The 24,916-nt window shown below is 49.4% G+C and overlaps 12 protein-coding genes and 4 non-coding genes across 16 annotated transcripts; 8 read left to right on the forward strand and 8 right to left on the reverse strand.

Annotated features, from left to right (window-relative positions):
- The first annotated feature begins 288 nt into the window (after positions 1-288).
- BO87DRAFT_t16 lies at positions 289-361 on the forward strand. Its single transcript has one exon. It is a non-coding gene; the product is annotated as a tRNA-Lys (tRNA).
- Positions 362-383: 22 nt separating this feature from the next.
- On the forward strand, positions 384-456 carry BO87DRAFT_t17. The gene has a single exon. It is a non-coding gene; the product is annotated as a tRNA-Lys (tRNA).
- An 811-nt stretch (positions 457-1,267) lies between these two features.
- Positions 1,268-2,462, forward strand: BO87DRAFT_324790 (glutathione S-transferase). Its single transcript, XM_025620075.1, has 5 exons — positions 1,268-1,424; positions 1,512-1,665; positions 1,730-1,840; positions 1,891-2,082; positions 2,157-2,462. Exons 1-5 carry the CDS (start codon positions 1,351-1,353, stop codon positions 2,241-2,243), a joined length of 618 nt encoding a protein of 205 aa, XP_025484685.1. The 5' UTR covers positions 1,268-1,350; the 3' UTR covers positions 2,244-2,462.
- On the reverse strand, positions 2,426-4,663 carry BO87DRAFT_324792 (GABA transporter). The gene is made up of 8 exons (XM_025620076.1): positions 4,319-4,663; positions 4,195-4,265; positions 4,111-4,134; positions 3,971-4,060; positions 3,835-3,917; positions 3,380-3,777; positions 2,989-3,318; positions 2,426-2,937 (listed from the first exon to the last, which is right to left on the reverse strand). Exons 1-8 carry the CDS (start codon positions 4,436-4,438, stop codon positions 2,452-2,454), a joined length of 1,602 nt encoding a protein of 533 aa, XP_025484686.1. The 5' UTR covers positions 4,439-4,663; the 3' UTR covers positions 2,426-2,451.
- A 326-nt stretch (positions 4,664-4,989) lies between these two features.
- On the reverse strand, positions 4,990-6,655 carry BO87DRAFT_78819 (uncharacterized protein). Its single transcript, XM_025629562.1, has 5 exons — positions 6,372-6,655; positions 6,218-6,322; positions 5,953-6,171; positions 5,755-5,897; positions 4,990-5,689 (listed from the first exon to the last, which is right to left on the reverse strand). The coding sequence occupies exons 1-5, from the start codon at positions 6,528-6,530 to the stop codon at positions 5,206-5,208; spliced, it is 1,110 nt and encodes a 369-aa protein (XP_025484687.1). The 5' UTR covers positions 6,531-6,655; the 3' UTR covers positions 4,990-5,205.
- A 188-nt stretch (positions 6,656-6,843) lies between these two features.
- BO87DRAFT_372395 (proline-specific peptidase) lies at positions 6,844-8,394 on the forward strand. Its single transcript, XM_025622273.1, has 2 exons — positions 6,844-7,875; positions 7,960-8,394. Exons 1-2 carry the CDS (start codon positions 7,214-7,216, stop codon positions 8,213-8,215), a joined length of 918 nt encoding a protein of 305 aa, XP_025484688.1. The 5' UTR covers positions 6,844-7,213; the 3' UTR covers positions 8,216-8,394.
- Positions 8,395-8,727: 333 nt separating this feature from the next.
- Positions 8,728-8,840, reverse strand: BO87DRAFT_t26. Its single transcript has one exon. It is a non-coding gene; the product is annotated as a tRNA-Leu (tRNA).
- A 925-nt stretch (positions 8,841-9,765) lies between these two features.
- BO87DRAFT_t18 lies at positions 9,766-9,878 on the forward strand. Its single transcript has one exon. It is a non-coding gene; the product is annotated as a tRNA-Leu (tRNA).
- A 1,482-nt stretch (positions 9,879-11,360) lies between these two features.
- Positions 11,361-11,923, reverse strand: BO87DRAFT_78850 (uncharacterized protein). The gene has a single exon (XM_025629564.1). It carries the CDS (start codon positions 11,826-11,828, stop codon positions 11,523-11,525), a length of 306 nt encoding a protein of 101 aa, XP_025484689.1. The 5' UTR covers positions 11,829-11,923; the 3' UTR covers positions 11,361-11,522.
- BO87DRAFT_78849 (uncharacterized protein) lies at positions 11,924-12,252 on the forward strand. Its single transcript, XM_025629563.1, has one exon. It carries the CDS (start codon positions 12,020-12,022, stop codon positions 12,215-12,217), a length of 198 nt encoding a protein of 65 aa, XP_025484690.1. The 5' UTR covers positions 11,924-12,019; the 3' UTR covers positions 12,218-12,252.
- Positions 12,253-12,288: 36 nt separating this feature from the next.
- Positions 12,289-12,825, reverse strand: BO87DRAFT_297234 (uncharacterized protein; the record flags this gene model as incomplete). Its single annotated transcript, XM_025619015.1, has 1 exon — positions 12,289-12,825. A coding segment is annotated over one exon (537 nt), but the record flags the coding sequence as incomplete, so codon positions are not given.
- Positions 12,826-13,643: 818 nt separating this feature from the next.
- BO87DRAFT_324802 (histidine phosphatase family protein) lies at positions 13,644-15,084 on the reverse strand. The gene is made up of 4 exons (XM_025620077.1): positions 14,718-15,084; positions 14,283-14,661; positions 14,010-14,219; positions 13,644-13,960 (listed from the first exon to the last, which is right to left on the reverse strand). The coding sequence occupies exons 1-4, from the start codon at positions 14,764-14,766 to the stop codon at positions 13,894-13,896; spliced, it is 705 nt and encodes a 234-aa protein (XP_025484692.1). The 5' UTR covers positions 14,767-15,084; the 3' UTR covers positions 13,644-13,893.
- A 748-nt stretch (positions 15,085-15,832) lies between these two features.
- BO87DRAFT_349123 (uncharacterized protein) lies at positions 15,833-16,691 on the forward strand. Its single transcript, XM_025621010.1, has 2 exons — positions 15,833-15,952; positions 16,027-16,691. The coding sequence occupies exons 1-2, from the start codon at positions 15,878-15,880 to the stop codon at positions 16,303-16,305; spliced, it is 354 nt and encodes a 117-aa protein (XP_025484693.1). The 5' UTR covers positions 15,833-15,877; the 3' UTR covers positions 16,306-16,691.
- Positions 16,692-16,940: 249 nt separating this feature from the next.
- BO87DRAFT_403153 (uncharacterized protein) lies at positions 16,941-18,730 on the forward strand (the record flags this gene model as incomplete). The annotated part of the gene is made up of 7 exons (XM_025625747.1): positions 16,941-17,230; positions 17,289-17,292; positions 17,397-17,447; positions 17,486-17,691; positions 17,803-18,000; positions 18,049-18,512; positions 18,595-18,730. Exons 1-7 carry the CDS (start codon positions 17,168-17,170, stop codon positions 18,728-18,730), a joined length of 1,122 nt encoding a protein of 373 aa, XP_025484694.1. The 5' UTR covers positions 16,941-17,167.
- A 291-nt stretch (positions 18,731-19,021) lies between these two features.
- On the reverse strand, positions 19,022-22,330 carry BO87DRAFT_349124 (alpha/beta fold hydrolase; the record flags this gene model as incomplete). Its single annotated transcript, XM_025621011.1, has 3 exons — positions 21,396-22,330; positions 19,442-19,537; positions 19,022-19,128 (listed from the first exon to the last, which is right to left on the reverse strand). Exons 1-3 carry the CDS (start codon positions 22,288-22,290, stop codon positions 19,022-19,024), a joined length of 1,098 nt encoding a protein of 365 aa, XP_025484695.1. The 5' UTR covers positions 22,291-22,330.
- A 487-nt stretch (positions 22,331-22,817) lies between these two features.
- BO87DRAFT_438307 (class I SAM-dependent methyltransferase) lies at positions 22,818-23,813 on the reverse strand. Its single transcript, XM_025627883.1, has one exon. It carries the CDS (start codon positions 23,761-23,763, stop codon positions 22,858-22,860), a length of 906 nt encoding a protein of 301 aa, XP_025484696.1. The 5' UTR covers positions 23,764-23,813; the 3' UTR covers positions 22,818-22,857.
- Between the last annotated feature and the right edge of the window lie 1,103 nt (positions 23,814-24,916).

Genomic DNA, 24,916 nt, shown 5'->3' on the forward strand with positions numbered 1-24,916 from the left:
GGGTGAAAGCCGAAATATATACTACTACCATCTATCTCCCACCACAATGATCACCCAGAACTACAGTTCGCGCGATGAAGCCTTCGCTGATGGCATACTGCGTGACATCGAAAGCATAATATTCAGATATATAACATCATATCACAGTCTTACATAGAACGCTAAAGTAGTAGATGGCGAGAGGTTGAGGTTTAGTGATTGTTCAACCGGATGGTGAGAGCAGGCATACGACAGGACCCTTTGAGAAACCCCATAAAGCATATATGGTAAGCATCTTTCACCGAACTAGCCCGGCTAGCTCAATCGGTAGAGCGTGAGACTCTTAATCTCAAGGCTGCGGGTTCGAGCCCCGCGTTGGGCTGTTCAACTTCCTCTTTCCCTTTGCCCGGCTAGCTCAATCGGTAGAGCGTGAGACTCTTAATCTCAAGGCTGCGGGTTCGAGCCCCGCGTTGGGCTTTCTTTTTTACTTTTCATTTTTTTTGCCCTTTAGCAAACCTCCCAGCTACATGAAAGCTTTTTCTCTTACCTGTTGTTGGCGCCAGAGATAAAGTAGAAGACTATCTATCAATGATCAATTGAAACAATTTAATCGTTGTCCTCTCACTGGATCAACTACCGTCTTTTTCCATTGTCTACTTGGGCCGCATTCCTGATAGATAGATAACCTTGCGGCCCGCTGGTGATCACCCCACCAGAGAATCTGGAACAGTTGCGGAGGTTATGGACGAGGGGACAAACTACTGTTTCACGGTGGTCAAACAAAGTCATGAGATAGACATGGAGATCAATGTAGACAGACCATCTTCCAAATGAAAGCTTTCAGACCCTTGAATTGCATTCCAACACGCACTCCTTCTGGGACGCTATCTCGACGTAACACGTCATTAATCGTAAGGAATGATGTCAGTAAAAGAGATTGCTGGATCAACTTCGTGTTTCTGCAACAATGGAAGAGGGGGCAATTGCTTTCCAAAGCAAGTATCGGTGCTATTCTATGTACTAGAGACTCGTATATCAGTCCACCTCGTATTCTATAATAGTCGGATCAAACTCACCAATACCGTGCTGTCCAATCTCTAACCCTAGCATATATCTCTACTAGATAAGGATCAGGTTCGAGATCTTCCAATTGACCAATCTGACCAAGCCAAGCTTTCAACACCAAGTAAGTCGGCGATATAGTGGATCCCCGAGAGGTCCCTTCCCTGCGGGGTTGCCCTCATTTGTAAGCACTCCTTCCCTTCAATCGACATCATCTATAATCGTACTCTATCCACACCATATCATCGGTCTCTGACTTGAACCCGAATCACTCGAACTTCAACAAACCCATTGAAATTATAAGCCACCATGTCCACCCAATCCTCCCAAACAGTCTACCACTATCTCGACATCGGCCGTCTAGGCCGCGGCGAAGTCGTCAGGTCAGCTAACATCCACCTCCACACCCCCACCCCGCATCTCATTACCATCAATATCCACTAACCACAGAAAACCATGTATGGAAAAAGACTCTTCCTCAAAGACGCCGGTATCGAATTCAGCGAAGTCCGCTACCCGTATGATGAAAACTGGCCGCAGGTTAGCAAGAAGCTGCAGGAGCAGGGGATTACTCGAACTGGACTGGTGCCCGCGCTTGAGTATAAGGGGAAGATTCTAACACAGGTGCGCATTGCCTTCTATTCAATGTGATTGTTATCATCGTATGAATAATCTAATACGAGTCTAGCATATCCCCACCCTCCGCTACCTATCCCGCGACCTTGGCCGCTACGATGGCGAAACGAGCTGGGAGAAGTATGTCGTTGATGCGGTGGCGGATGTTTATATTGATTGGAGAGTAAGTAGCCCCTCCTCTCTTTTCTATTACTAGTACTCATCGTAATATAGAGCGAATGGGTCTCCAACTTCATGCAACCCTCTGAGAAATACAAGAACGAGTCCACAGCCAAGTACTACGATGTTGTGGGGAAGTACTACGCAGAGACGGAGGGTCCGTATCTTCTAGGGGATAAGGTCACGTATGCCGATTTCGCTATCTATCAGATTATCGATAACGATCGGAGGACGGGGACTATTGTGGTATGTATATTCTTTCTTTGCATTTATTTCCCGGGGGGATGTGTAAAGAGGGCTTACTCTTTTTCGTCGGTTAGGCAAATCTTACCGAGTCACTTGTTAGGCTTACGGATGCCTTTGAGAAGAGGGAGAATATTGCGGCGCTTATTCGGGAGACGAAGTAGAGGTGCTGGTTCCCACTGAGGCAAATGGATGCGAGTGCTGGGCGATGGGGTGAGAGTCAGATGTAATCTGCGTTTCATGTTCTACTCTCCTGAGGTGACACGGCGTGAATTTGGAACCGGGAGCAGGGACCAATAAAGGACTCGAAAGCCGTTCTGTGTACCGATTGTAGCAACTTTTATATCTCCATCTATCATAACTCATATCATCTCAATCCCGATTAATCTCCACCACCGGTCCCGTATACTCCTTCCTAGCCCAAATAACATAATACACCGTACTAATCAGACTTGTACCCACGGTACCAACAACGGCCCAGTTCATCGTACTAGCCGTCGGATTCATCTCATCCGGCCAGAAGCTGAAGAATACGCCCACGACCAGGTAAGCAATGGTAAAGGCATTCACTGAAACACCCAATATGCCACGCATTCTGAAGGGGCCCCAGGCAAGAGGCGCACCTGCCGTGTTTACAACTGTGTCTGAGGGTGCATCAGATGGTTCGCGAATACCGCCAGTGAGGCGCTGCCACATCAGAAGGAAGGCTGAAATCAGGTAGGAAGAGTAGAGGGCGCTGACGCAGAGAGAGACGACGTCATTTAGGACGGCTGCTGAGCCTAGGATGATTAGTGCGAGCAGGACGGCTGCACTGGTTACGACGAGAATGGACCATTGCGGGACGGCTTGAGCGTTGACCTAGGGTTGGGTTAGTGGATGGTTTTAAGCTGGCGAGGACGGGAGACATACCCTGCTGAGCACTTGCCATCCGGGGAGACCACGGTCTCGGGCGAAGGACCATGCCATGCGAGAGGAAGATGCCAATGATCCTACAGCAGTGGCAGTGACTAGGATGGGGACGATGGCTGACATGACGGTGCATCCCCCGAGGGATTTGGTGGCGGAGCAGAAGATTTGCATGTAGGGGTATCCTGTGGGTGAGGATAGTGCGGCGGTGGCGTCTGTCATAGTAAACAATGTGGACAGAATCATTCCAAAGCCCAGAGCCCCGTTGATCAGGACCGATGTGAGGATTGACTGCGGAACAACGCGCTCTGCATCGTAGATTTCTTCGCTCATCTGCCCAGTTGTATGTCAGTCAAGTAGAGGAGATTTGAGGCTGAGGGTGATGAAAACTTACGTGGACAGCCGCATCCACACCGGTAAAGGCAAACATGTTACCAATCATACCGACCATGAAGGCTAATCCCTGGGTTTGGAAGCCACCATCATTGGCAAACTGCCCAAAGACCTCAGAAGCAGAGTTGTGATCTCCCAGGTAAACCAACGGGATGATGATTCCGAAGAACCCAAACACGTGCAAGATCAGGACAAGACCCTCGAACTTGGGCAACAAGGTGCTTGTAATAACATTGACGAACACAGCAAAAGCCACAATGGCCCAGAACAGAAGCATTGTTTGCCAGGGCTCCGGGGTATAGGATGAATGGTTCAGGACCACCAAGCCCAGAATCTGAGAAGCACTTAGGTAGCAGGTTGATGCAAAGGCTCCCAACCAGCCAATAACAATTAACCATCCTAGAGATAGCTAGATTAGTGCCATGAGCGGCAGAGGATCATGGTTAGTATACGAACCTGTGAGAAAGCTGAGGTACTTCTGGCACCATCGCGGGGACATCATCGATACCCAGTGATATTGTCCTCCGGAAGTAGGGGCCCTTCAGATGACATAAGATTAGATTGTGGCCATATAACATGCCAATAAACTTACATCGAAACAAGTTCGGACAGCGTGAGAAACGTCGAAAACGTACCCAGCCAGACAACCAGGAAACTGTAGACCGTTCCAGCAGGACCTCCACTGTTGGCATTGTTAGATGGGCTATCTCTTCATGTAGAGTCGATACATACTCCTCAAATGGTACGGTAAACGTCCTAAACATCCGTTAATAGAGACACGACGCACCATATTTCCGTCAATTGGGAAATACGCACGACAAAATACCCTCCCAGGATGCCAGAACCGTACAACTGAAACCCAAGATGGACAAGAAACCAAACCGACGCTGTAAGCACTGGTAAGCCACTGTGGAAACACAAATCTATGGTTATCACGTACCTTCAAGATCTGTTTCTTGCCCACGCGGCCCAGTCCCTGCTCATCACTGACTTGAGACTGGCTGCTATTGGCGGCCTTGGAATCCAAATTTCGGTCGCGCAACTCAATCGGCGGCCCCATTGTGGCGTTGACTTATTTGTGCAGATGCCCGAAGTCAACCCTCTCGACTGCAGGAGGTAAAAGCAAGAGCAGAATGTGTAGGAAACCGAAAGCAAAGCTTGTTCCTTCGGTTAACCCCTCCCGTCTTCTGATCCCTGTCTTATCCGGTGTAAAATTGGCTTGGCTGCATATGCAGGATGAAGAAAAAGAAAAAAGGGGAGCGGAGACAAAAGGCCCTCAACTGAATTTACAGGGGCTCGCTTGGATTTTTTCCATAACTGACACTTGTCAATGTGTCTAAACTCCATAGAAGGAAAACAATTTTACTAACCGGAGAAACTTGACGAGGGGCGGTAGAATGTCAAGCTGCAGAGCGCCACCCGATAGTTAGCATTGTTAGGACCACTGACATGGCCTAACAGGATCAAACACCGCGCAATCCTGCTGGATCCTTCGGCGGGTTGCATGTCTTTAGTGGCGGGTCCACCCTGTTCGGTGCCTTACTAGGGAGAGTTAAGCTTCCACTTCCGGGATGCTAGGCTTCGTGCCGTCGGATTACGGGCCAGCCTCCGGTCCGAAACTAGAGATTTTAGACAAGCAAACAGTAATTGAAGGTCCACAGTCCGGGAAAGTTGAGGCAACTTGAAAACCTTGAAAAGTGCCAGGTGCTCTCAGGGAACGGCTGGAGATCGCCCAACCCGCTGCTTCTTTCCGGGATAATTTGAATCTGAATGTGGAATAATTCGTCCAGTCGTAATGCATGTAAATAGTACCGTGTAAGACGATCTCTAATGGCTAATTGATTCGTGTAGTCCATGGCTACCATTGGACTCACTGTCCATCGGTTGGTTTGTCGCAGCATCCGGGCTATACTGCTCTTCTACGACCCAGGTTCTAGTCTCTCGAATGATATGATCCTGGCTGGAGTGGCTCATAGTATCGTCCCAATCCTGCTGATCCCTCCCTGCCGAGACAGCGGTGCTGTTGGCTACTCCAACGTGCCCGCTAAGCTCGTGTGCAGCAGCCTTTGCTTTGCTTACGCGAGCGTACTCTCCGCGTTCAGATGTCTCGCCTGGGAGGTAGTATAAGCGGAGCCCAGTGGACTGTAATCCGTCCATGAACGGCTTCAGGTGCGGAGCGCAGGCCATGACAATGGACAGGCACTGCACTAGCTCGACGCAGACGGCAGCCTTCCAAATGGCCAGCAGGGGGTCTGAGGCGTGATTGTTTTGATGGCGATATACAAGCTCAAGGATGATCGCAACGATGACCCTGTCATTATATAAGCATCAGTTACTGTCCACGAACGTCGAACGGGTTGTCACCAGCTAGCATACAAGAAGCGAGTGAGAAAGCAGGCGATGGCAACTATCTTCCTAGGAACCGCCATTTGAATCCGGAGTATGAGCATACTAGGTACTAGAATCAGGGCAACTTCACTTAGAATGTTGAACGCCCCGAAAACCATCCACCAGGCATCCTGACCATGAAATTAGTCTGTATCCTTCGAATTCGGTAAGTGTATGGTATCTCACTCGATTAAAACACCTCGTCTGATCCCATCTCCATGGCTGCGGAAGATCGCATTGGAAAGCTACGGCGAATTCCGCCGCCACGGCCCAGGCGCTGATCAATGCAATGAGTACCCATTCAGCCTTGCGGGTGCGCTGCATAAGAAAGGTCATGAATGCCAGGGCGCTTAGCTTGGAGAAAGTCAAGCTTGCAACGTATAGCATTTCTGCGGCATAAACAGACTGACTACGTCAGCGACAAATTAATCCGGAGAATTGGATGGTGTACCTTCAGAGCTATATCAATTCGCTCTTGAGAGGAAGCACTTTCTGCTTCCCCATAGCCATTGCGCGCGGCTATGGTAATGCATATTGTCTGTAGCACACTGAAGGCCTGCGTTGGAGTTAGGGCTTGACACGCCAACGAAAGTTTTGAGACTCACCATTGACACAGAGATCAGGTGATCATCTACCGTAAATTTTCTAGTGATGGCATATTTGATCCCCAGCCGTGCAGCCCCAGATAACGTCGAAATTACGGCGAAAAGCAAGGCTAGGATCCCTATGATAGGGGACCGATTGGCGTCAGTGACCGCAACCATGACTGCCACATCTGTTGCTGGCCTGCATCCCTCGAGTCTGGGACCAGAAAGAGCAGCCAGGCTGATAAAAGGGAACAACGCATCGTAGTTGCAAGGCGACCTGAAGGATTTGTTCGATCTTTTTTTATTTGAATTTTGTTGGATTATTAGCAATCTCAGCCCGGCGATTCTAACCCCGACGAAGGATCGGGGTGGAGGCGTCTAAATCCGCTAGGGCCGCAGTAGTCAGCCCACCAACCGGCGCCGTCTCATGGCCTGCATCACGCAGTATTTTCTCCCTTGCGTGCCGCACTTTTATATAGGGGCCAAATTGCTAGGGAGTGAGGCACACAATTCAGGAGAGACCCCTGAAATCGGAGGCTTAATCAAGCCGCCGACCCATCCCACATATGCTTCGAAGACTGTGTGCTGACTGATAGACATTCAAAGACCCCGGACTTTGTCCGGGGCTTTGTCTAATTGACGCAAGTTCATTATGACAGTGATATAGTGTTGGTGGGGTTGTCTCACAAGCTGGAGGGGCCGGGCCATAGGCTAACCTCGGGGAATCTCTTGGGTGTGGTGGTGTCAAACTCAAGAGAGGCTGTTTTGTCTGAACCTTCACCCCCTCCTTTTTCTTTGCACGTTATCACAACTCCATACTATTACTGCCTTGACAAACATTCTGTGTCGATCTTTCCAGTATGGTGGCAAGTACTGTTCAGGAGGGAACAGCTTCGTTCCATTATGCTAGTCTTCCCCAGCCTGCCCAAACGTGGTACCGGATCTATGGCGACATCAAGGCAGGCACACCATTAGTAGTCCTGCATGGCGGGCCGGGCTTTTGCCACAACTACATGCTGCCCCTGGCTGCACTGGCTTCCGATCGTGCCGTGATTCTATACGATCAGATCGGAAATGGATTGTCCTCCCACTATCTGGAGAAACGCGGCGATCAGGAGTTCTGGACGGTCGACCTATTCATCGCGGAGCTGGAAAACCTGCTTCAGCACCTTGGTATTGCAGGTCATTTTGATCTGCTGGGTCATTCCTGGGGCGGAATGATGGGGATGGATTTCGCCGCTCGTCAGCCGGCCGGACTGCGCCGGCTGATCCTATCGAACTCCCCGGCCTCGGTTGCACTGTGGCTTGAATCAGTCAACCGACTCCGCGCTACGCTGCCCCAAGAGATTCAAGACACGCTGCAGAAGTGCGAAGCAGAAGGGCGGCTTGATTCGAAGGAATATGAAGATGCAACGGTGGAGTTCTTATCCCGATTCTGTTGCCGGACACAGCCATGGCCCGAGGAGCTTATGCAAAGTCTCGTCTGGACCACGGAGAAGGATTCTACCGTCGCTGCCAGCATGTATGTTGCACCTTTGCCCGAGTTCTTTCTCCGTCCACTTTTTTACTCCGTGATTTCCATGATGCCACATGCTAACGGCAGCAGGCTCGGTCCCTCCGAATTCTGGGTCGAAGGGTCTCTTAAAAATTGGAGCGCATTGGACCGCATTCACCGGATCCAGGTTCCCACACTGGTGATCAATAGTAAATATGATGAAGCGCAGGACAGCGCCGTGGAACCGCTCTTCTGGGGTATTGATAAGGTGAAGTGGATCACCTTGTCGGAAGGTTCGCACTGCCCGCAGTTCGACGACCGCGAGAAGTACCTGCAGGTTGTTGACGAATTCTTGGGCCGCGCATAGTGCTGGGGGTGTTTCTTCGAGGGGGTCACTTATCGGTTTTAGTTTGAGCTCTAGGGGCCTGAAGACAGTCCGTGCCGTTAGTTTCAGATGGTTGCAGGAAACCAACCGACTAGTATGAGATGGTTGATGTGCTAATGTGAACCGATTTATGACCATTGTTCAATTTGGCGTTAGCCTGCATGACCGGCTGTTTATGTGAGCGAATGTTCGTAGACAGGCATGGAACGCTTTCCAATCGAAGAATGAGTGTATGGCTGACAAGGTAAAGAGAAGATGTTGGTGGGGGAAGGATCTCTAGTCCGCACTACAATGTTGGCCTTGCTGCCTCGGGAGTACTTTCTGTACAGGGAAGGACAGCGCTGCTGATCACGTTGCGTTGTAGTAGTTGTATATTGACGAAAACATAGAGGAGCCTCTGGCCTGCCTTGTAAACAGACTTATATACTCTTCTAACTTGCATTGTACAGCTAAGCGACTGTATTGGGTTAAGTCGCCAAAAATGCAAAAAGTTATGACAAGAGTGGGATTCGAACCCACGCCCCTTTCGAGACTAGGAATGTTCTGAAGAACATGAGATGATCAGGTGACCTGACCCTAGCGCCTTAGACCGCTCGGCCATCTTGCCGGTTGATGAAAATTAGTCACCAGTAAGTGTAATATGAGCTAGCTGTCATATTTGAGAGAAGAGCCGCTACGCAGTTGTCAATGAAGGTTGATATGCATTATTAACCTAGGTTATTGCGTGTAGCAGCACCTATATATGTTCTGCTTTGATTTATTTTATGTGCGTTCACCTTGTTGGTGCTGGTGTTGGGATCAAGTGGCTGATTGACCTTTGGCTTGGTATATATACCCATAGGAACCTACAGTACTACTGAAGGCAATAGTCCATCGATTCTACGCTCCATCATCATCGCCCCCACTTCAGTTGATCCCTTAAAAGAAATGGTAGCCTGACCAATGCTACACAAAAAGCACGCTCAAAGTACACAAAAGGTGAAATCCACAGGATGTACATTGCACCAGCATACAAGCAAAGCTACGCCGTCCCTGAAGGCTCCGCCAACAATGTAAAGCAAACCCACTCACCAACAGGACAGATGCCATCAGAAATAATTTCAGCAAACACCTGCATCAAAAGAGATAGTACTACTAGTGTATACAAACGCTACAAAGGCACTGCCAGGGAGACAGAGCTACGGTAGCTCAGCAATAGATTCCCCGTGCCATGTTTACTTCCCAGCCGACGCACCGTAACAACAACACCGGAAGGTCCTACATAGAACAAAACGATCGTCGGAATTAGAAATCTACTAGAAGGGAGCATAAGAACGGCATAAAAAGAAAGGAAAATAAAAAATCGTGTACAAAGTATTGCCTGGAAAAAAGCAAGCAATAGACTAGTAGACCAGTTCGCATATTATCCCACTGCATGGGTCTGTGGACCTCCCTCACTGCACAGCAGAGTTGCTCGGTCTCATCCTGGTTGTGAATGTTATGATGTAATCTTGGATTATGTATTGTAAAGTTGCTGCCCCTTTCAACAGTTGGGCAAGATGGCCGAGCGGTCTAAGGCGCTAGGGTCAGGTCACCTGATCATCTCATGTTCTTCAGAACATTCCTAGTCTCGAAAGGGGCGTGGGTTCGAATCCCACTCTTGTCATAACTTTTTCTTCCCTCTACATCCATACAACTCGTTCCTCTCCCTCACTCCTTTTTATCTTTCTTTTGTCCTTTTCCCTCCTTTCTCCTGTCACTTCCAATTCGACAGCAATACTACATGACCCCTATGTCCATTAGCCTAATATCCAACCATCGGGCTGTTTATGTCCTTACCAACGGTGCTCTTTCTCTCGCATCGCCGGTTCGCACCGGCATTGGACAATGATGGACGGGTATCTTCTTTTAACTCACACGCCAGCGGAACATGACAGCTTGTAGGCGTGTGCAGTCATGTAAGTGGTCTTTGGTGGCATTCGTTACGCACCCTCTCATTTCGGAACGAATATTTACGGGGGCCACTGCAAAGGATGTTGCCGAGACCTTCAAAGACCAACAATTCATATCTCACTAGATCAATAGATTACGAGCGCGCTGACAGAGGTTTGCGGGGAACAGAGTATCATTTTATGATCGCAGCCCCAACTAGCTAAGCACAAAACGCCGGAACCCAAAGGTAACGGAGATACAAATATGCTCGTTTAGTGAGCCCTAGAAACGCAAGAAGAGACAAAGTAGCGTGAGAAGAAGAGAAAGAAGATAAAAAAAAAGAAAATACAATGATGCCCACCCACCCAACCCCTGAAGAGGCGAGGAGAATGCAAGACGAAAACGGCAGAGTATAGGAAATACAAAGATGCCCACCCGCCCAGCCCTAAAAGGAGAGAGGAGAATGCAAGAAAAACGTAGGAAGATACAAAGATGCCCGCCCACCCAACCCTATAAGAAATGAACAGAACGCCTGCAAAATGCAAGAGAAAACAATAGAAAAAACAAAGATGCCCACCCACCCAACCCGGAAAAAGAGAACAGAACGCCCACAACGCAGCTCTAAATACAGCAGACACTCGACATAGGCAAGGAAAAAACGCCAGCAAAACATAAGAACAAAATCAAAGATGCCCACCCACCCGACCCGGAAGTAGGAAAACAAAACGCCCACAACGCAGCTCTAGATACAGTAGAGTCTCGACACACGCAAAGAACCGAACGCCAAGCAACGCAGCTCTACTTACAATAGAGACTCAACACATGCAACGAAAAGGCAAGAAGCAAGCAAGCACTATATACAACAGAATCTCGACACATGCAAGGAAATAAACGCCTGCAAGAAAAGCAGCTCTATGTACAAGAGGTATCTCAACACATGCAAAGAAATGAACGCCAGATAGCAATGTAACTCTATATACAAAAGAGTCTCGAAACATGCAAAGAAATGAATGCCAAGCAATGCAGCTCTAGTTACAACAGAGGCTCCATACATGCAAGGAGAATGAACGCCAGAAAGTAATGCAGCTTTAGTTACAGCAGAGACTCAATACATGCAAAGAACAAATAATAAGCCAAGCAGCTCTATGTACAAGAGATATCTTAACACAGGCGAATGAAAGGAAAAGTAACGCAGCTTTATATATAATAGTGTCTCAGCACATGCAAAGAAAGAAAAGCAAGAAGCAAGCACTATATACAACAGAATCTCGACACATGCAAGGAAATAATCGCCAAGAAGCAAAGCAGCTTTATGTACAATAGAGTCTCGACACATGCAAAGAGAAGCAAGGAGCAAGCAAGCTGACGAGCAGGCAAGTCAGCAAGCATGCATTATATACAACAGATCCTCAACACATGCAAGAAAAATGAACGCCAAATGCCAATAGCCGAAAAAAAGTAAAACGAACGCCCAATGCCAATCGCCAAAGACAAAGGAAAGACAAAGGAAACCCCCCAACCACCGCCCCCCGGATCCTCCGACGAACAACCTCCGCGAACCGTTTCCGACCCAAATTCCATCGATCGCCTCTGTCGCGTCCCCGGAATACCGTGGCCCTACCGACACCCCTTGCCCGCTGTCTAGCTGCTGACATACTGACCGTGTATGTCGTCGCTCGGGCATCCTTTGAACCGCCGGCCAGATCGATACCCGGTAAGCGTGGATGACAAGTTCACCAAGCTTTGCTGCCCACACAAAGCCCAGATCCGCCGCCAACCTTGAACGCTATCAGGTCGATTGCCTCTGTCATTCTCGGAGATGCCTCTGCTCAGACACCCGGGGTACCGGAAACTAGTGTCGCAGCGGGGTCGGAAATGCCGGCGGCTCGTAAGCACCCGAGGGTTAGCCGGTACGAATCGATGTTGGTGAATCTGTCGCCGGCTCGATCATTCGTGGATGGCGTTCAATGTCGTCTCTCGCTCCGACCTGTGACCTGGCCATTAGCAGTAAAGGGCCCCGACCTGGCTCCAGCACAGCCAAGTCGGGGGCAATGGATAAATATACAAAAATAAAATATACAGGAAAACGAAAGTGTTCAAGGAAAAGCCTGCAACAAGGAGAAAAGAAAGGGGAAAAAGACTAGTTACCAACAGCAACGGTGGATATCGCGCGCTTTGATAATCCACCGACTAACGGTAATGACTGTGGTGACCTCGCTAAACTGGACACTCTTCACCGACTTACCCTTGCGAGCCGCGGACTTCGCAGCCGAAGCTGCTCCATCCTCGGTGGACGCAAGGGCTGCATCGGATCGAGCCCTGGCCTCGCGGGATCGGTGATACGCCTCCCGCAACGCCTGAAGGCGAGACGGACGACTAGCACCAGAAGGAGTGGACGTGGTCCGAGGAGCCACAGGAGAAGGAATGGACGTGGTCCGAAGATCCACGGGGGAACGAGTGGATGGGTGCTTTTCGTCGAACTTTTTCAGGAACGACACACCCGCGGAAAGGGGACGGGGAGAGGGAATGGACGTGGCCTGAGCCACAGAAGGAGAGGACGTGGTCCGAGGAGCCACAGGGGAACGAGAGGAAGGGGTGGGGATAGATGAACGAGTGGACGTGGCCTTGGGAGCCACAGAAGAACGAGAGGCAGGGGCGGGGATGGAAGAACGAGTGTGGGTTGGGTGTTTCTCGTCGAACCTTTTCAGGAACGACGCACCCGCGGAAAGGGAAGAGGAAGAGGGAGAGGACGTGGTCCGAGGAGCCACAGGAGAACGAAAGGAAGGGAGGGGAATAGAAGAACGAGAGGACGTGGTCCGAGGAGCCACAGAAGGAGAAGAACGAGGGGAAGTGGCGCTATGGCCGTTGGCACTAGTCTTTTGGGGGGCGGAAGGAGAGGACGTGGTCCGAGGAGCCACAGGGGAACGAGCGACAGGGACGGGGATAGAACGAGTGGAAGTTGGGTGTTTCTTGTCGAACCTTTTCAGGAACGACGCACCCGCGGAAAGGGGACGGGGAGAGGGAGTGGACGTGGCCTTAGCCACAGGGGAACGAGGGGCAGGGGTGGGAATGGAGGAACGAGAGACGGGGGTGGGAATGGAAGAATGAGAGGACGTGGTCCGAGGAGCCACAGGGGAGGGAGTGGACAAGTGCTTGCTTGTACGCAAGTACTTGGAGGCAGTGGGGGCAGGCACCCCAGAACGAGAGGACGTGCTCACCATGGTGGGCACAGACGGAGCGGAACGAACAGAAGGACGTGCTGGATCCTTCTGACCGCTGGGGGGGAGAGAGGAGGAAGAGGAGGGGGAGGACTGAGGAACACGCAGACGGGCCATCTGGTGTCCTCGACGAACAGAGAAAGACGAATCCATGGTATTGGGGGAGGGGAGGAAGAAGCGAAACAGGTGAAACAAGGGAACAATGAGATGATCAGGAGAAATGTCAGTAAGAACGAGCAATCAAAGCTGGTCCAGAAGTGGTGTGAGGAGGGGAAAAAGAAGAAGAGAGGATATCAAGGGGACGAGAAGAAGATATAGAAGGCTGAGAAGATTGAACAGGAAAGAGCATTGTAGGGAAGGAAGCAGGAACATCATGAAGCTGAAGGAGGAGTGTCTGTAGCTCTTTCCTCAAATACCTTGAGATGTGGTGACGGAGCCGTTAGGTTGGTGGTGGAATAATCAAATTGTCTAGTAAACCCGGTATTTATTCATTATACGACCTTTCATATAATTTAGATGTCTCCAAGTGCATCATTTCTCCAAGGGAAATCCATATCCAACCAAGAAAGCAGGCTCGTCAATGTTGTGGTGCTGGTAGCTACAGACACCATTAGCGATCCATTCATATAAAACAGGAAAGAACATACCTAAGAACTCCCACAGCACCAGGTTCCAGCATCATGGACAACGGAAACTCCATCGGATAGCCCAACCAGCGCTTGGTAAACGCCCGGAGCGTATGGCCATGCGCAATGAGGACAACATCGGAGGGCGCCTCTCCGTGCATGTTTCCCCGATGAAGAGCTCTGATCTCTTCGATCAGGCTATTAATTCGGGCCGTAACATCCGCAGGTGATCTAAGCTGTTAGCCTCTCCAACAGAAAAGAACCGGATCTAACATGGTTATAGGAATGACTTACTCTCCCTCCTCACATCCATCCCTCCAGATATCCCACGCCCTATCACCATCGAGGCCATGCTCCTTCCTCAGCGCGCGAATCTCCTTGGTCAACATCCCCTCATACAAGCCATAACCCCACTCTGCCAGCCTTTCCGTCTCCTCCACCTTGCCAGCTTCCTTCAGACCCTGCTTCTCGGTCTCTCCGAAGGCCAAGTCAAAGGTGTGCTTTGCCCTTTGGCGCGGAGACACATACACACGAGCCAGTTTAGCTGTGTCAATAAGCTTACCAGCTCCTACGAGGATCTTGCCGGAAGCGGTCACTTGCTTCACTCCGTCGTCGGTTAGCTGGATTTCGCTGATGCCGGTGTAGCGGCCGCTTTTGGACCATTCGGTCTCTCCTGTGGGATTCTTAGTGGGGTTTCATGATATTGTTGGATAGTGGGGATAGAGGTACCATGGCGGTAGAGGAAAACACGGGGCGTTCCGGCGTCTTTGTCGGGCATGGTGTTGGTGATGACGTAGCTGTAAGACTGGGATTGATCTAAGGGGAGATGGACTATGACCAGGGTAGTAGTAGTGGTAGTATCTGGTCTGGGGGAATGGCCAGATTGAGCGAGGGGAACGCGGGGAGAAAGAGAATTTTATTTAGGTAATGTTCTTGATGTGGGTTCGCGGTTCACCGGAGCTAAGATTGGGTTTGGGGTCAGATTTCCCTTCATAGGGTTTACTGCACGATCACGCGGGATGTTCAGCCATTGCACATGAATGGAATACCGGTGAAGGCTCGGTCTTCAGACAGTCTGTTGCTTTGTCTATGAGAGTTTCCCGAGCTTCTTAGCTATTCGAATGCCATTTAATTCTAGTAATTTATTCTCCAAGGAAAGTGGGGTGGCGGGGGCAAAAACCATATTGATAACATTCAGACATTCGCGATAAGAGCCTTATCGTTTGTTGATCTCATATCGGCATTCGGCAGATGCGGGCTGGAAGGCACGTGCTCAGAGGAGCCGCTGTTACTGGCCTGAGGCTTTAAGGCAGCAGATATTGATGCCTGATGCTTTTATACTACTCATGCCAATCCCACAAGAAATCAAATACACAGCACCTATTGCTTCTTATTCTGATGCTTGTCTTTGGGTTGGCTATGCTAGTATACTTAGTGTCCATACGATACACTATGAACTATTCTTACTCATCAAAATCCAATTGGTACGTATCTTCTCATTCGAAGGCGACACTGCTAGCTGTGGACTATGGCATACCGACAATCAGTGCCAGTCAGTTATCAAGCAGCCGTCCGATGTAGCAGACCGTACACTGAAGTGCCATGACCTTACAAAAGTAGCCTATGACCACCAGCATAGAACTCGTTATAGAGGCTCACACATACAGTCAGCACTATGACCCTGTGGCTGTGCATGGCACATGCACTGCGCCCCGAATCCTTCCTTCCCACTGACCCAGTTAGTTACACATAAGGCTGTCCCAGGCAGCACCGTTCCCCAGAATTGTAGATAATACTCCCATAACGCCTCATTAAGTTGATCAATAATCCAGAGAAAAAGAGAAGAAACAAAGCCTCTTACTTTACCAGAAAACACAAATCACCTCAATATGGGCCTTCCACCACCAACCGAACCAACTCCTCCATATGAAGAAACGGAATCGACTAGCCGCCACAATCACACCGTAAACTTCCCTAATGCCTTTTTACTGATACTCAGTGATGAAGTACAGTATACTAACAAGTCACAAACACACAGTACTCCACTCTCACTCAAGCCATCGATGACCCCGAAATCCAACTCCCATCATTCCACGAACATGATCATGGCGACGGGCCTACCACGTCCTTGATTCCACGCGCTACCCCTCAAGAGCACTCACACTGCGAAGTGTGCGAGCGGATCATAAATCGGCGAGAGAGACGACAAGCCCATACAGACTGCTGTCGGATAGTAGCCATGGTATTTGTGGTCATGTTTGTGTGTATGATGATACTGGGGATAGTTATAGCCAAGGCGGCATCGAGACGGAAATGATGGGCACTTTGTCTTCATTTCAGAGGAGTATATAAGCATATATACTGGAGGAATGACCCTTGGGTTGTTGTTGTACAAACAGGACGGAGTGATATCTAGTAGAGAGGAGCTTCGCTGGTTTGTGAACTTCCATTTTCTACGCTGCCTGTGTCCGTGTTGGTAGAGAGTAGATGTAAGAGGTATCCATCAATGCTGAAGTAGTTCTCATCCATTTGCTATTAGAACTATAGTAGTTGGAAATGTGTCTAGGAAAACCGTGAAGAATGAAGCAGAGTTTTGTCTTCATACTAGAAGAGTCGCTCCGATCTGCGTTGTTTGCTGCACGCCATCGCTATCCTCCTACCTCTGCCCACACCAATATCAGAATGCTCCCCAGATTGCTGGACAGGTAACCTATACCCATGCATCCTATCCTTCATTTATGTAAAGGTTTTAGTAATCTTCTGTTACTAAGTGATCGAGACTACCATCAGCGGCGAGTTCCTTCCTCCGTCGCCCACGTGGCTCGAACAGGAAACTATTTTACTCAATATACTCGTACCCAGGTCTATTATCGACTGCAGGGCGTTTCAGGGATTAGCTTATACCAGATGGGAGGGAGACGTTATTCGCTTTCGTCTGAGGGCTACCCGCCGGTTAGACAGTGGCATGCTTCTGACATGTCTTGCTATCCTCGACTGCCCCTGAACAATCTTGAATATCAGCTTCGCTAATTATTTAGTGATTCTAGAGCTCCCTACCAGTTTCCACAAATATTTTCGAACCCCCGTCTATCTTTATCACCTACTCATCAGCTTCAGCGTCCAACGCAAACACCGGGCTATTCCTCGTCGTATTTCTCGCGGTCAGCACATTTGTGACTATGGTTCGACAATACCCCCAAACGCAACTGCTGCGCTACGCAAGACGATATAAAGGCAATCTAGTGAGCGCTCAAATTGGAATATTTACTCTGATGAAGGTGTTGCCTGAAGTATCACCAGCGAGGTTTGCGTGGTGCTTGGCTTTAAGAGAATTTCAATTGAATACCAATCGCTTATTGCAGCCTCCGTTCAAGAAGTGGGGAAAAGCCTGACACCAATGGCATGTAGTCGACTTCGCAACGGTCGATATTCAAGGGAAATGGGCCAGTTACCTCCAAAGTTCGTTGACGCATCTCCTGGGCCCCCTGGGCCGGCAGAGGAACAACTCAATGTGCACTACAAACGCAGTCGGCCCTGCGATATGGCCAGAGGACTTGGGAATGTTATGGCTACACTCCGTGGACGCACTTACCACGGACTGAAGAATATCAGAATTGACCCTGCCACACGACCGGACATACCGGTAGCTGACTTCTTCGTTAATGCGCCCAAGAACGCCCGAATGGAGTACAAGGTGCCCATTGTTATTGGCTGATCGCAGATCCCCTACTTGATGGTACCGTGGTCATACATGCCGGACCAACCAGGCTTTCAACTCGATATAATCTTATATTCGGAGAATGCATCAATGTAGTCGCGTATCAGCAATGGACCTGTAGTCTTGCGAGCCTTGCCCGAAGTGCCGAAACCAAGGACTTGGACCAAAGCTATGCGCAAATCATCGGGTCCGAATTACCTTCTTCTAACGCCGAAGGAACCTGATTACCTACTCCTAGTCAACTCTTTCTTCGATCATTTCGAGACCGAAGACCTTCCTCCCTTGGTCGCAGCAGTCGGACCAAAATAAGTAGATGAGTATCCTCCATTGGACCTCCACTAGAAGTTCCCTGACCGCCACCAAAAAACCATTTCTATCGCCTCAGGGACGCATACTATCCTTCATCACGCAGTTTCTCGGGAGGTTATTCAAGGTCTCGTCCACATCACGGAAGAAGGCGTTGTCGACGGCCTAATTTGGTCAGTGGGTGAGAGCGGACGGAACGACGCACCAAAACATGTCACTATCCAAGAACAAACAATCAGCCTTGAGGAACTTTTTGACGGAGAACATGCCGACTGGATATTACCTTCCTTTGCACCGCAACGGTCGATCCTGGACCCATCTTTATATCCGCACAATCTCACCCACGGAGGTGGGATTAGCACCAACAAAGGCCTCTGTCAAGGCAAACCGATGCTAGAAATCCCGTTCTACTTCGACCACATCGGCAATGCGGCAGATTTGGCCGGCAGTGGAACGTCGGAGGTACTCCACATGTTCCATTTCACGACTGATAAACTCTTGTCCTAGGCGAATGGATTATAGAGGATCGTGACGATGCGCGCAATGTGCATTGTCTCCAGCGTATCACCCGTGTGGATCCAGACGCAGGGTTTTGGGCGCTGATCTGATTGGAAAAGTTCTTTATGATACTGAAGCGAGGGTTGTTGATGGAAGGGAGATCCGTCCAATACATCTGCAAACATCGATTATGCCGATGCTGGCTTGCAAGGAACTGTGACTTGATGGCCGTTTCACAGTGGTGATGGGTTTTTTGGTGGGGGCTTTTACTATGCTCGGGGGTTCGCTTGTAATCACTCGCAGGGCTATTGGTGGATTACTCAATTGCATAGTTTGTTTGTTAGCTTTCTTCATCACAATACTGCAACATCCAAGAAAAATAAAAAAAAAAAAATAGAAAAAGAATATCTAGTGAATGTCCGCAAACTGAGTATTTCGCTCCTTTAGGAGATGTTACGTGACGGATTAGCATGAACGCGACTTCCTGGCAAATCAGCTCCTTCCATGGCTACTAGTAGGACGCCCGTGACACAATTTCCATTTGTCTGTAGTCGGAGCTCCACAAAGGTTGCACAACTTTGCTATCAGCAAGGATTGTGACATCAAGTACGGTATAAGCTTTAACATCCTCATGATGAGGGGCGGTGTGAGTTCTCAATGTGCAGTTATGCTTGATGTTTAGCTAAGACGTTCATGTCAGTTATCCTTCGACACCTCTTCCAAATCTCAACATACAACCATTTCTTAAGATCAAATAGATCGAATACTGTTGGGACACATATCTCTCCGTCGCCTGGCTGACCTGCGCGATGTCTCGTTTTCGGTCTAGCGGTTAGTGCTTCGACAAATACACATACGGTTCTCTCTACGTACGACATGTTTGCCCAATTATTTGATGAATTTTGGTATATTCTCGGATGACTCGAGATACCGGTGGCGCAGGTGAGTGAGTGAAGTGCTCTTACGTCTTCGCGCAGAAGAGACCATGTCGAGCATATACATTCAGCGCAGAGAAAACATACACAAGCTAATTACCCAGGACCTGACAGGTTCTATTTATACCAGCAAGACCTTCTGAATAAAAACTATATGTGTCACCTCATAATATCTCCGAATCATCTCAGAACCCGCAGATCCCCGGGAACCTCGTCCGCGATTATATCCAGCTCTGTCGGCTGAATATCATGCCCACTACTCCTCGTCACCGAATAACGAATAACGAGACAGGGATGAGAAGGAGGAATCAAATGACATGGTGAAATACTTCTGACCGCTGGGAGGAGGGGAAAAGGTTGGGGAAGAGTTGCAGACTCTCCTTAAACTTCATGATATTCCTCCTTCTTTCTCTACACTCCGCTCTTTTGTGCCATCTTCCTGCTCTCTCAAGTCCTCTTTTCGTTTCCTCCTCATACTACTTGTGGTTCATGCCATGTTGATGTTCTTACACTCACATTCATCGCTATTACCTTGCCTTGGTTCTTTACCTCTTTGCCTCCTTCTCGTGGAGGACACCAGATGGCCCGTCTGCTCTCCAGCCTTCCCTTCAAGAATTTCTCTCTTCTTCTTTTTCCCCTCCTCATACCACTACTGATTCAGAGTCCTTGCGGTTTCTGCTGTTCTCTTATTGTCCTGGTTTACCTGTTCCCCCCCTCCGATATGGATCCTTGTTCCTCTGCTTGTCGAGGACACCAGATGGCCCGTCTGCGTATACCTAAGCCCCCCTTTCTTTTTACTCCCTCATCAGTCAACACACGATCGCCCACAAACTGTGAGACCTTGGTCTCCCATCTTTAGTCACGTGACAAAAACCGCATCCAGAACCGGACATCTATTTCAAAGATGGAACCTGCCAACGAAGTTAGTAGAAACGAGCTGAAAGGGCTCCCGGAAAGGGTTGAGATAGTTTAAGAAGTTGACAACAGGAGCTGGAAGGGGTGAAGGAGACTTACCGGATGCATGATCGGCCACCGTGATAATAAAGTGGCCTGGTTCCGTTGCTGTAGATAGCTATTCTTTCTTCAGTTTTCTGAAAGTCGATTTACTGAATGTACAAACTTCTTCGACAGCTTATGTCAAAATTAATTTCCAATTTCTCACTTCAGGCCAACAGTATTCATGTAGACTAACCTATTAGTGGCTCACCTGATCAGATCCGTTGAAGAGATTTATGTCAAGACGAAGGGTCATAGATATATGGATTTGATCTATCTAGATCTCAAGGGGCTGAGTGATTGATTGGTTGAGTTGGTGGTCGGAGGCCACGCAGGAAGGAGACGCGAAGGATCAGCTGACATCTGCCTGGCTGCAGTGAATGCCTCAGCAATTTATCGTACCTGATTTATTATGAATTGCTGCAGACTGGACGCTTCACTCCAGGAATTCTCGAGCAGCGGATCAGCATGAATGCACTCTTCTGCTAGATTGGCTCTTTCTATAAATGTCTAGTTCATTGTGACGAAATTGCGCAAAGCCTGCAGTCGAAGCTCCATGTAAGTTGCTTGAGCTTGTCACGGGTAGCAACATGGTATCTTATAGTATCATAGTCACCACCGTTGGCTTATACTGACGTGCGTCATTGCCAGTTCCCACGGAAGAGCCACGTCTCACGTTTACTTCAATAATGGGTGACTCCTTACGACCAACAACCCCCTACACAGGAGCTTGAGATAGCGGTGGCGCAGGCGAATCTGTGACATGGAAAAAGCATGGGGTTGATCGTGAACTTTCCGTATTGTTTGCGTCAAAGACACTATACCGAGTATCTGCGCTCAGCCAAGACAACCCCTGTGGACCTGATAAGCTATATCTTTCTACCAGCAGGGCCTTCTCCTAAGTGGAAACAAAATGCGTACCACATCATTCACGAATCATCTTCAACACCCAACGAACCTCATCCGCAATCAACTCCGGCTCCGTCAATTGGATATTATGCCCACTCCGCTTCGTCACCGAATACCGCGCAACACTCGACAAATTCAACAACTCCCGATGAAACTGCTCTTCACACGTCTCCCACCTCGCCAGGCACTCCCTGAACTTCTCCCGCTGCGCATCCGTACCTCCCCCCTTGGCTACACCAGCCTCATACAACAGCTCATGATCCCTCTTTGAATCCCCTCCCAGCACACTCAACGGCTTTCCTCTCATAACATCCTTCCTAGGAACAAGTTGCTCCTTCTCTGCTAGTACACCCCGACTGACCTGCAGAAACGGCATCTCTAGTGCCGCCTGTTTCGCATGCTTTTCACTATTTTCCTCAGCCATCAAATCGTCCCATTCTTCATCAGTCAACACACGATCGCGCACCAGCCCAACAACATCCATGTAATCCAACCCATCGGTGACAGCAGCAATGCTCGGATCCGGCCACGTTTCCATCATCATACGCTCCTGCACTGGATCTACGAGCACCATGCCGCAGATATCGTCTGGTCGGGCGGCGAGGAATTCCCGCGCCAGGATTCCGCCCCAGGAGTGTCCGATGACGAGGTATGGCGGGGCTAGGGCTGCGGCGTCAAGGAGATGGCAGAGTTCGTGAATGACGGTAAGAGAGTCGGGTGGGTTTGGGGATGGTTCGCTGCGGCCGTATCCGGATCGCTCGTAGAGGAGGATGGATGCGTCGGTGGAGAGGTGACGGCATACGGCGCTCCATTCTAAAGCGCTGCTGGTAATTCCAGTTAGGATTATTACGAGCGGAGTGTTGGGTTGGCGGGGTGGGCCGCGGAGGGCGTAGCTGAGGGTGTGGGTGCCGATGCTGGCTGTGTGGTTGAAGTGGTCCATGGTGTGGTGGTATGCAAAGAGAGATAAAGATGAAGTTATGGGAGGGATGATGGGAGTCGATAGAGAAAGACGAGGGAATTGGTTCAGCATTGGAGTTAATTTATATTGTTAGTGCTTATTTAGTGAGTCATTCATCCAAGGGGCTAGTAATTGACTAGTCGAGTTGATGGCCCGATAGGCCCCTTTGAGCTTGTAGGATGATGCTTCAAAGATACTAGGGTTTCCGTATCGATATGTGGCCTGAGATTCATCGTCTCTCTAAAATGGGATGATTTAAAGACTGCCTATATCTATTACGTCTTGTGACAGAGGTATTGGCAGATACAATGTCTATCACGAGCCAGAGATAATAGGACAAGACCAACTCCACACGAGCTATAGAACCCTCTACATTGTGGACTCCTATATGCTACCCCGCTTCAGAGAGGGAGGTCATCAACAATTGTACGAGTAACGACTTGATTAATATAGCCATAAAAGATAGATAACAATGACAGAAGTCCAATTGGACACATCCAGATAGTGGGCCTAGATATAGAATATCTTCTCAAGAACACGAAACGAAGTTCATGCAAGTGGCTTGTGACCCACAGCCGTTATGATCCGGTTCTGATGAAAGACAACACCCTTCTCCGTCTCCTTAACCGCAGCAGAAAACATCTCAATCCAAGCCTCCCGGGACAGAGGCGCATTGGGAGCATCAGTCTTGGTTGGAAACAAAGGAGTCAGGTCTTCCAAAACCATGAGATACGCATCAGTCCAAGCCTTATAGTCGATCTTGCGCTTATCGTGTGTAAGAAGGCGTACATCCTGGAACCCGAATTCCCTCAGGGGGGTATCGAGCTCGTCTATCCAGGCGTAGCTGATGCCCTTGGCTTTAAGACCGCCCTTAAGCACCTGCATGACGCTTTCGCAGGCTGCAGTGGGGATCTTGGAGTTTGGTGCCTCGACAAGGAATATGTCGCCCCGATTTTCTTGCCACTGCAAGTAGCCACCGGGTTTCAGGAGTGACGAGGCCGCGGATAGTGTGGGAATGAGAAGATCGGTGCCTGAGACAGTGCTACCAAAAGAGCGGATGTGCACCACATCGTAGGTGCCGAGAAGGTGGGCAGGAAGGGGATTGGCGAGGATGTCTAGCTGCTGCAGCGAGACCGAAGGGGGCAGGTAGGCGGGTGCCGGGAAGTGGATGGGGTTGATGTCGAAGCCGTCAAGCTGGGCAGTGATATTCTTCTTCGATAACTCGCTGTGCAGCTGTGTAAGCCAGATGCCGTTGCCGCAGCCGAGGTCGGCGATTTTAAGAGGCTGCTGGGCGGCGGCCACGGCATTCTCGACGGCGGGCTCTAGGAGATAGCCAATGGTGTTCTGGTAGAGGAAGTGCTGAAGGTGCAAGCGGGCAGAGGATCGGAAGTTCCGGTCTGGAGAAGTCCAGAATGTGTACTGGTTGTAGTTTTCGATATGGGAAGTGACGGTCATTTTGGACAAGTGCAAGGAGGAGAGTTTGTTGGGATGAAAAGAAGACCGTGTTCAGTATGGCGCATGCTCATCCTTAAATAGTTCTTTGTTGATACCCTAACACACTTCCAGGCTCATGAGGAGACGCATCATTTTCTCGTTGCTGGTGAGTGTAAGAAGGGTGTACTAATCCTCAGTCGGCTAAGTGCTTATACGATGTAGCCTAAATCAAGCTGGTGTATGCTAGTATCTTTAATTCGTTGCACACCGCTCACTGACCCCTGCACCGGCCGTTTGAGGTCGACTTAGAAGCCGACATGACAGGCATCATAACTCAGTTACGCCCGAGAGCACAATTTCTGATATGGAGCTCATCCAGTTGGAGTTGTCCTTATACTCCCGGTTCCCGCCCCTCTTTTGACAGCCGACGATGCAGGCCAGCGTGTCAATAGTTCATAGGACACTCCGCGATAAAGAGGCCATCCCCACTCTAGATGAGGGGTCGGCGCGGCCTGCGGGTGAGAAAATACACTAAAGTGTGATTGGGCAATTGGGGATTTGATAAACATGGCACTGATGCTGTACATAAACATAGCTATGACTTGATACTACAATTCTGTTGTGAATTAGAGAACTGCAGTATAATTTGATGGCGCTATCTACTCAGATATACTATACAGAATTATTGAAGAAGCCTGGGTATCTAGCCCATGGCAACCTGAGATACTCTCGAGCCCCATTCCCCACATATGAGCGCATAAAATAAAGCGCAAGAGGCGACATAGCCAACAAAAAAAGAGTTTGGCAAAGGCTAACAGCATTTGACTGAGCACGGAGCGTATACACACAGCATAAAATACGAGAAGAGCTGCAGGTGACCAAGCCAGAGTCGGCGTATGAATCAATCACAAACAAAGGATCATAACTTGAGGGTGTGAGGAAAGAAAGGGGGGTGCGGGAGGGGTGGACGTACAATCGAGCGAAGAATGGATGGGTGAAGCCGCCAGACCCGGGTCTCGTTGGAGCTTATCAAGACACTCCACTGCACTCAGTGGTGCTCATCACACCATCCTAAGTCGACATCCAAAGCTGTGTATAGTACTAAACCCCGCTAGCTTACAGGAGACTTACGAAGGTGGGGTTGTTATTATACCATTGTTCTCAATAAAAGCAA

Source organism: Aspergillus neoniger (assembly GCF_003184625.1).
Source record: "Aspergillus neoniger CBS 115656 unplaced genomic scaffold BO87scaffold_2, whole genome shotgun sequence".
NCBI classification, from domain to species: Eukaryota; Fungi; Ascomycota; class Eurotiomycetes; order Eurotiales; family Aspergillaceae; genus Aspergillus; species Aspergillus neoniger.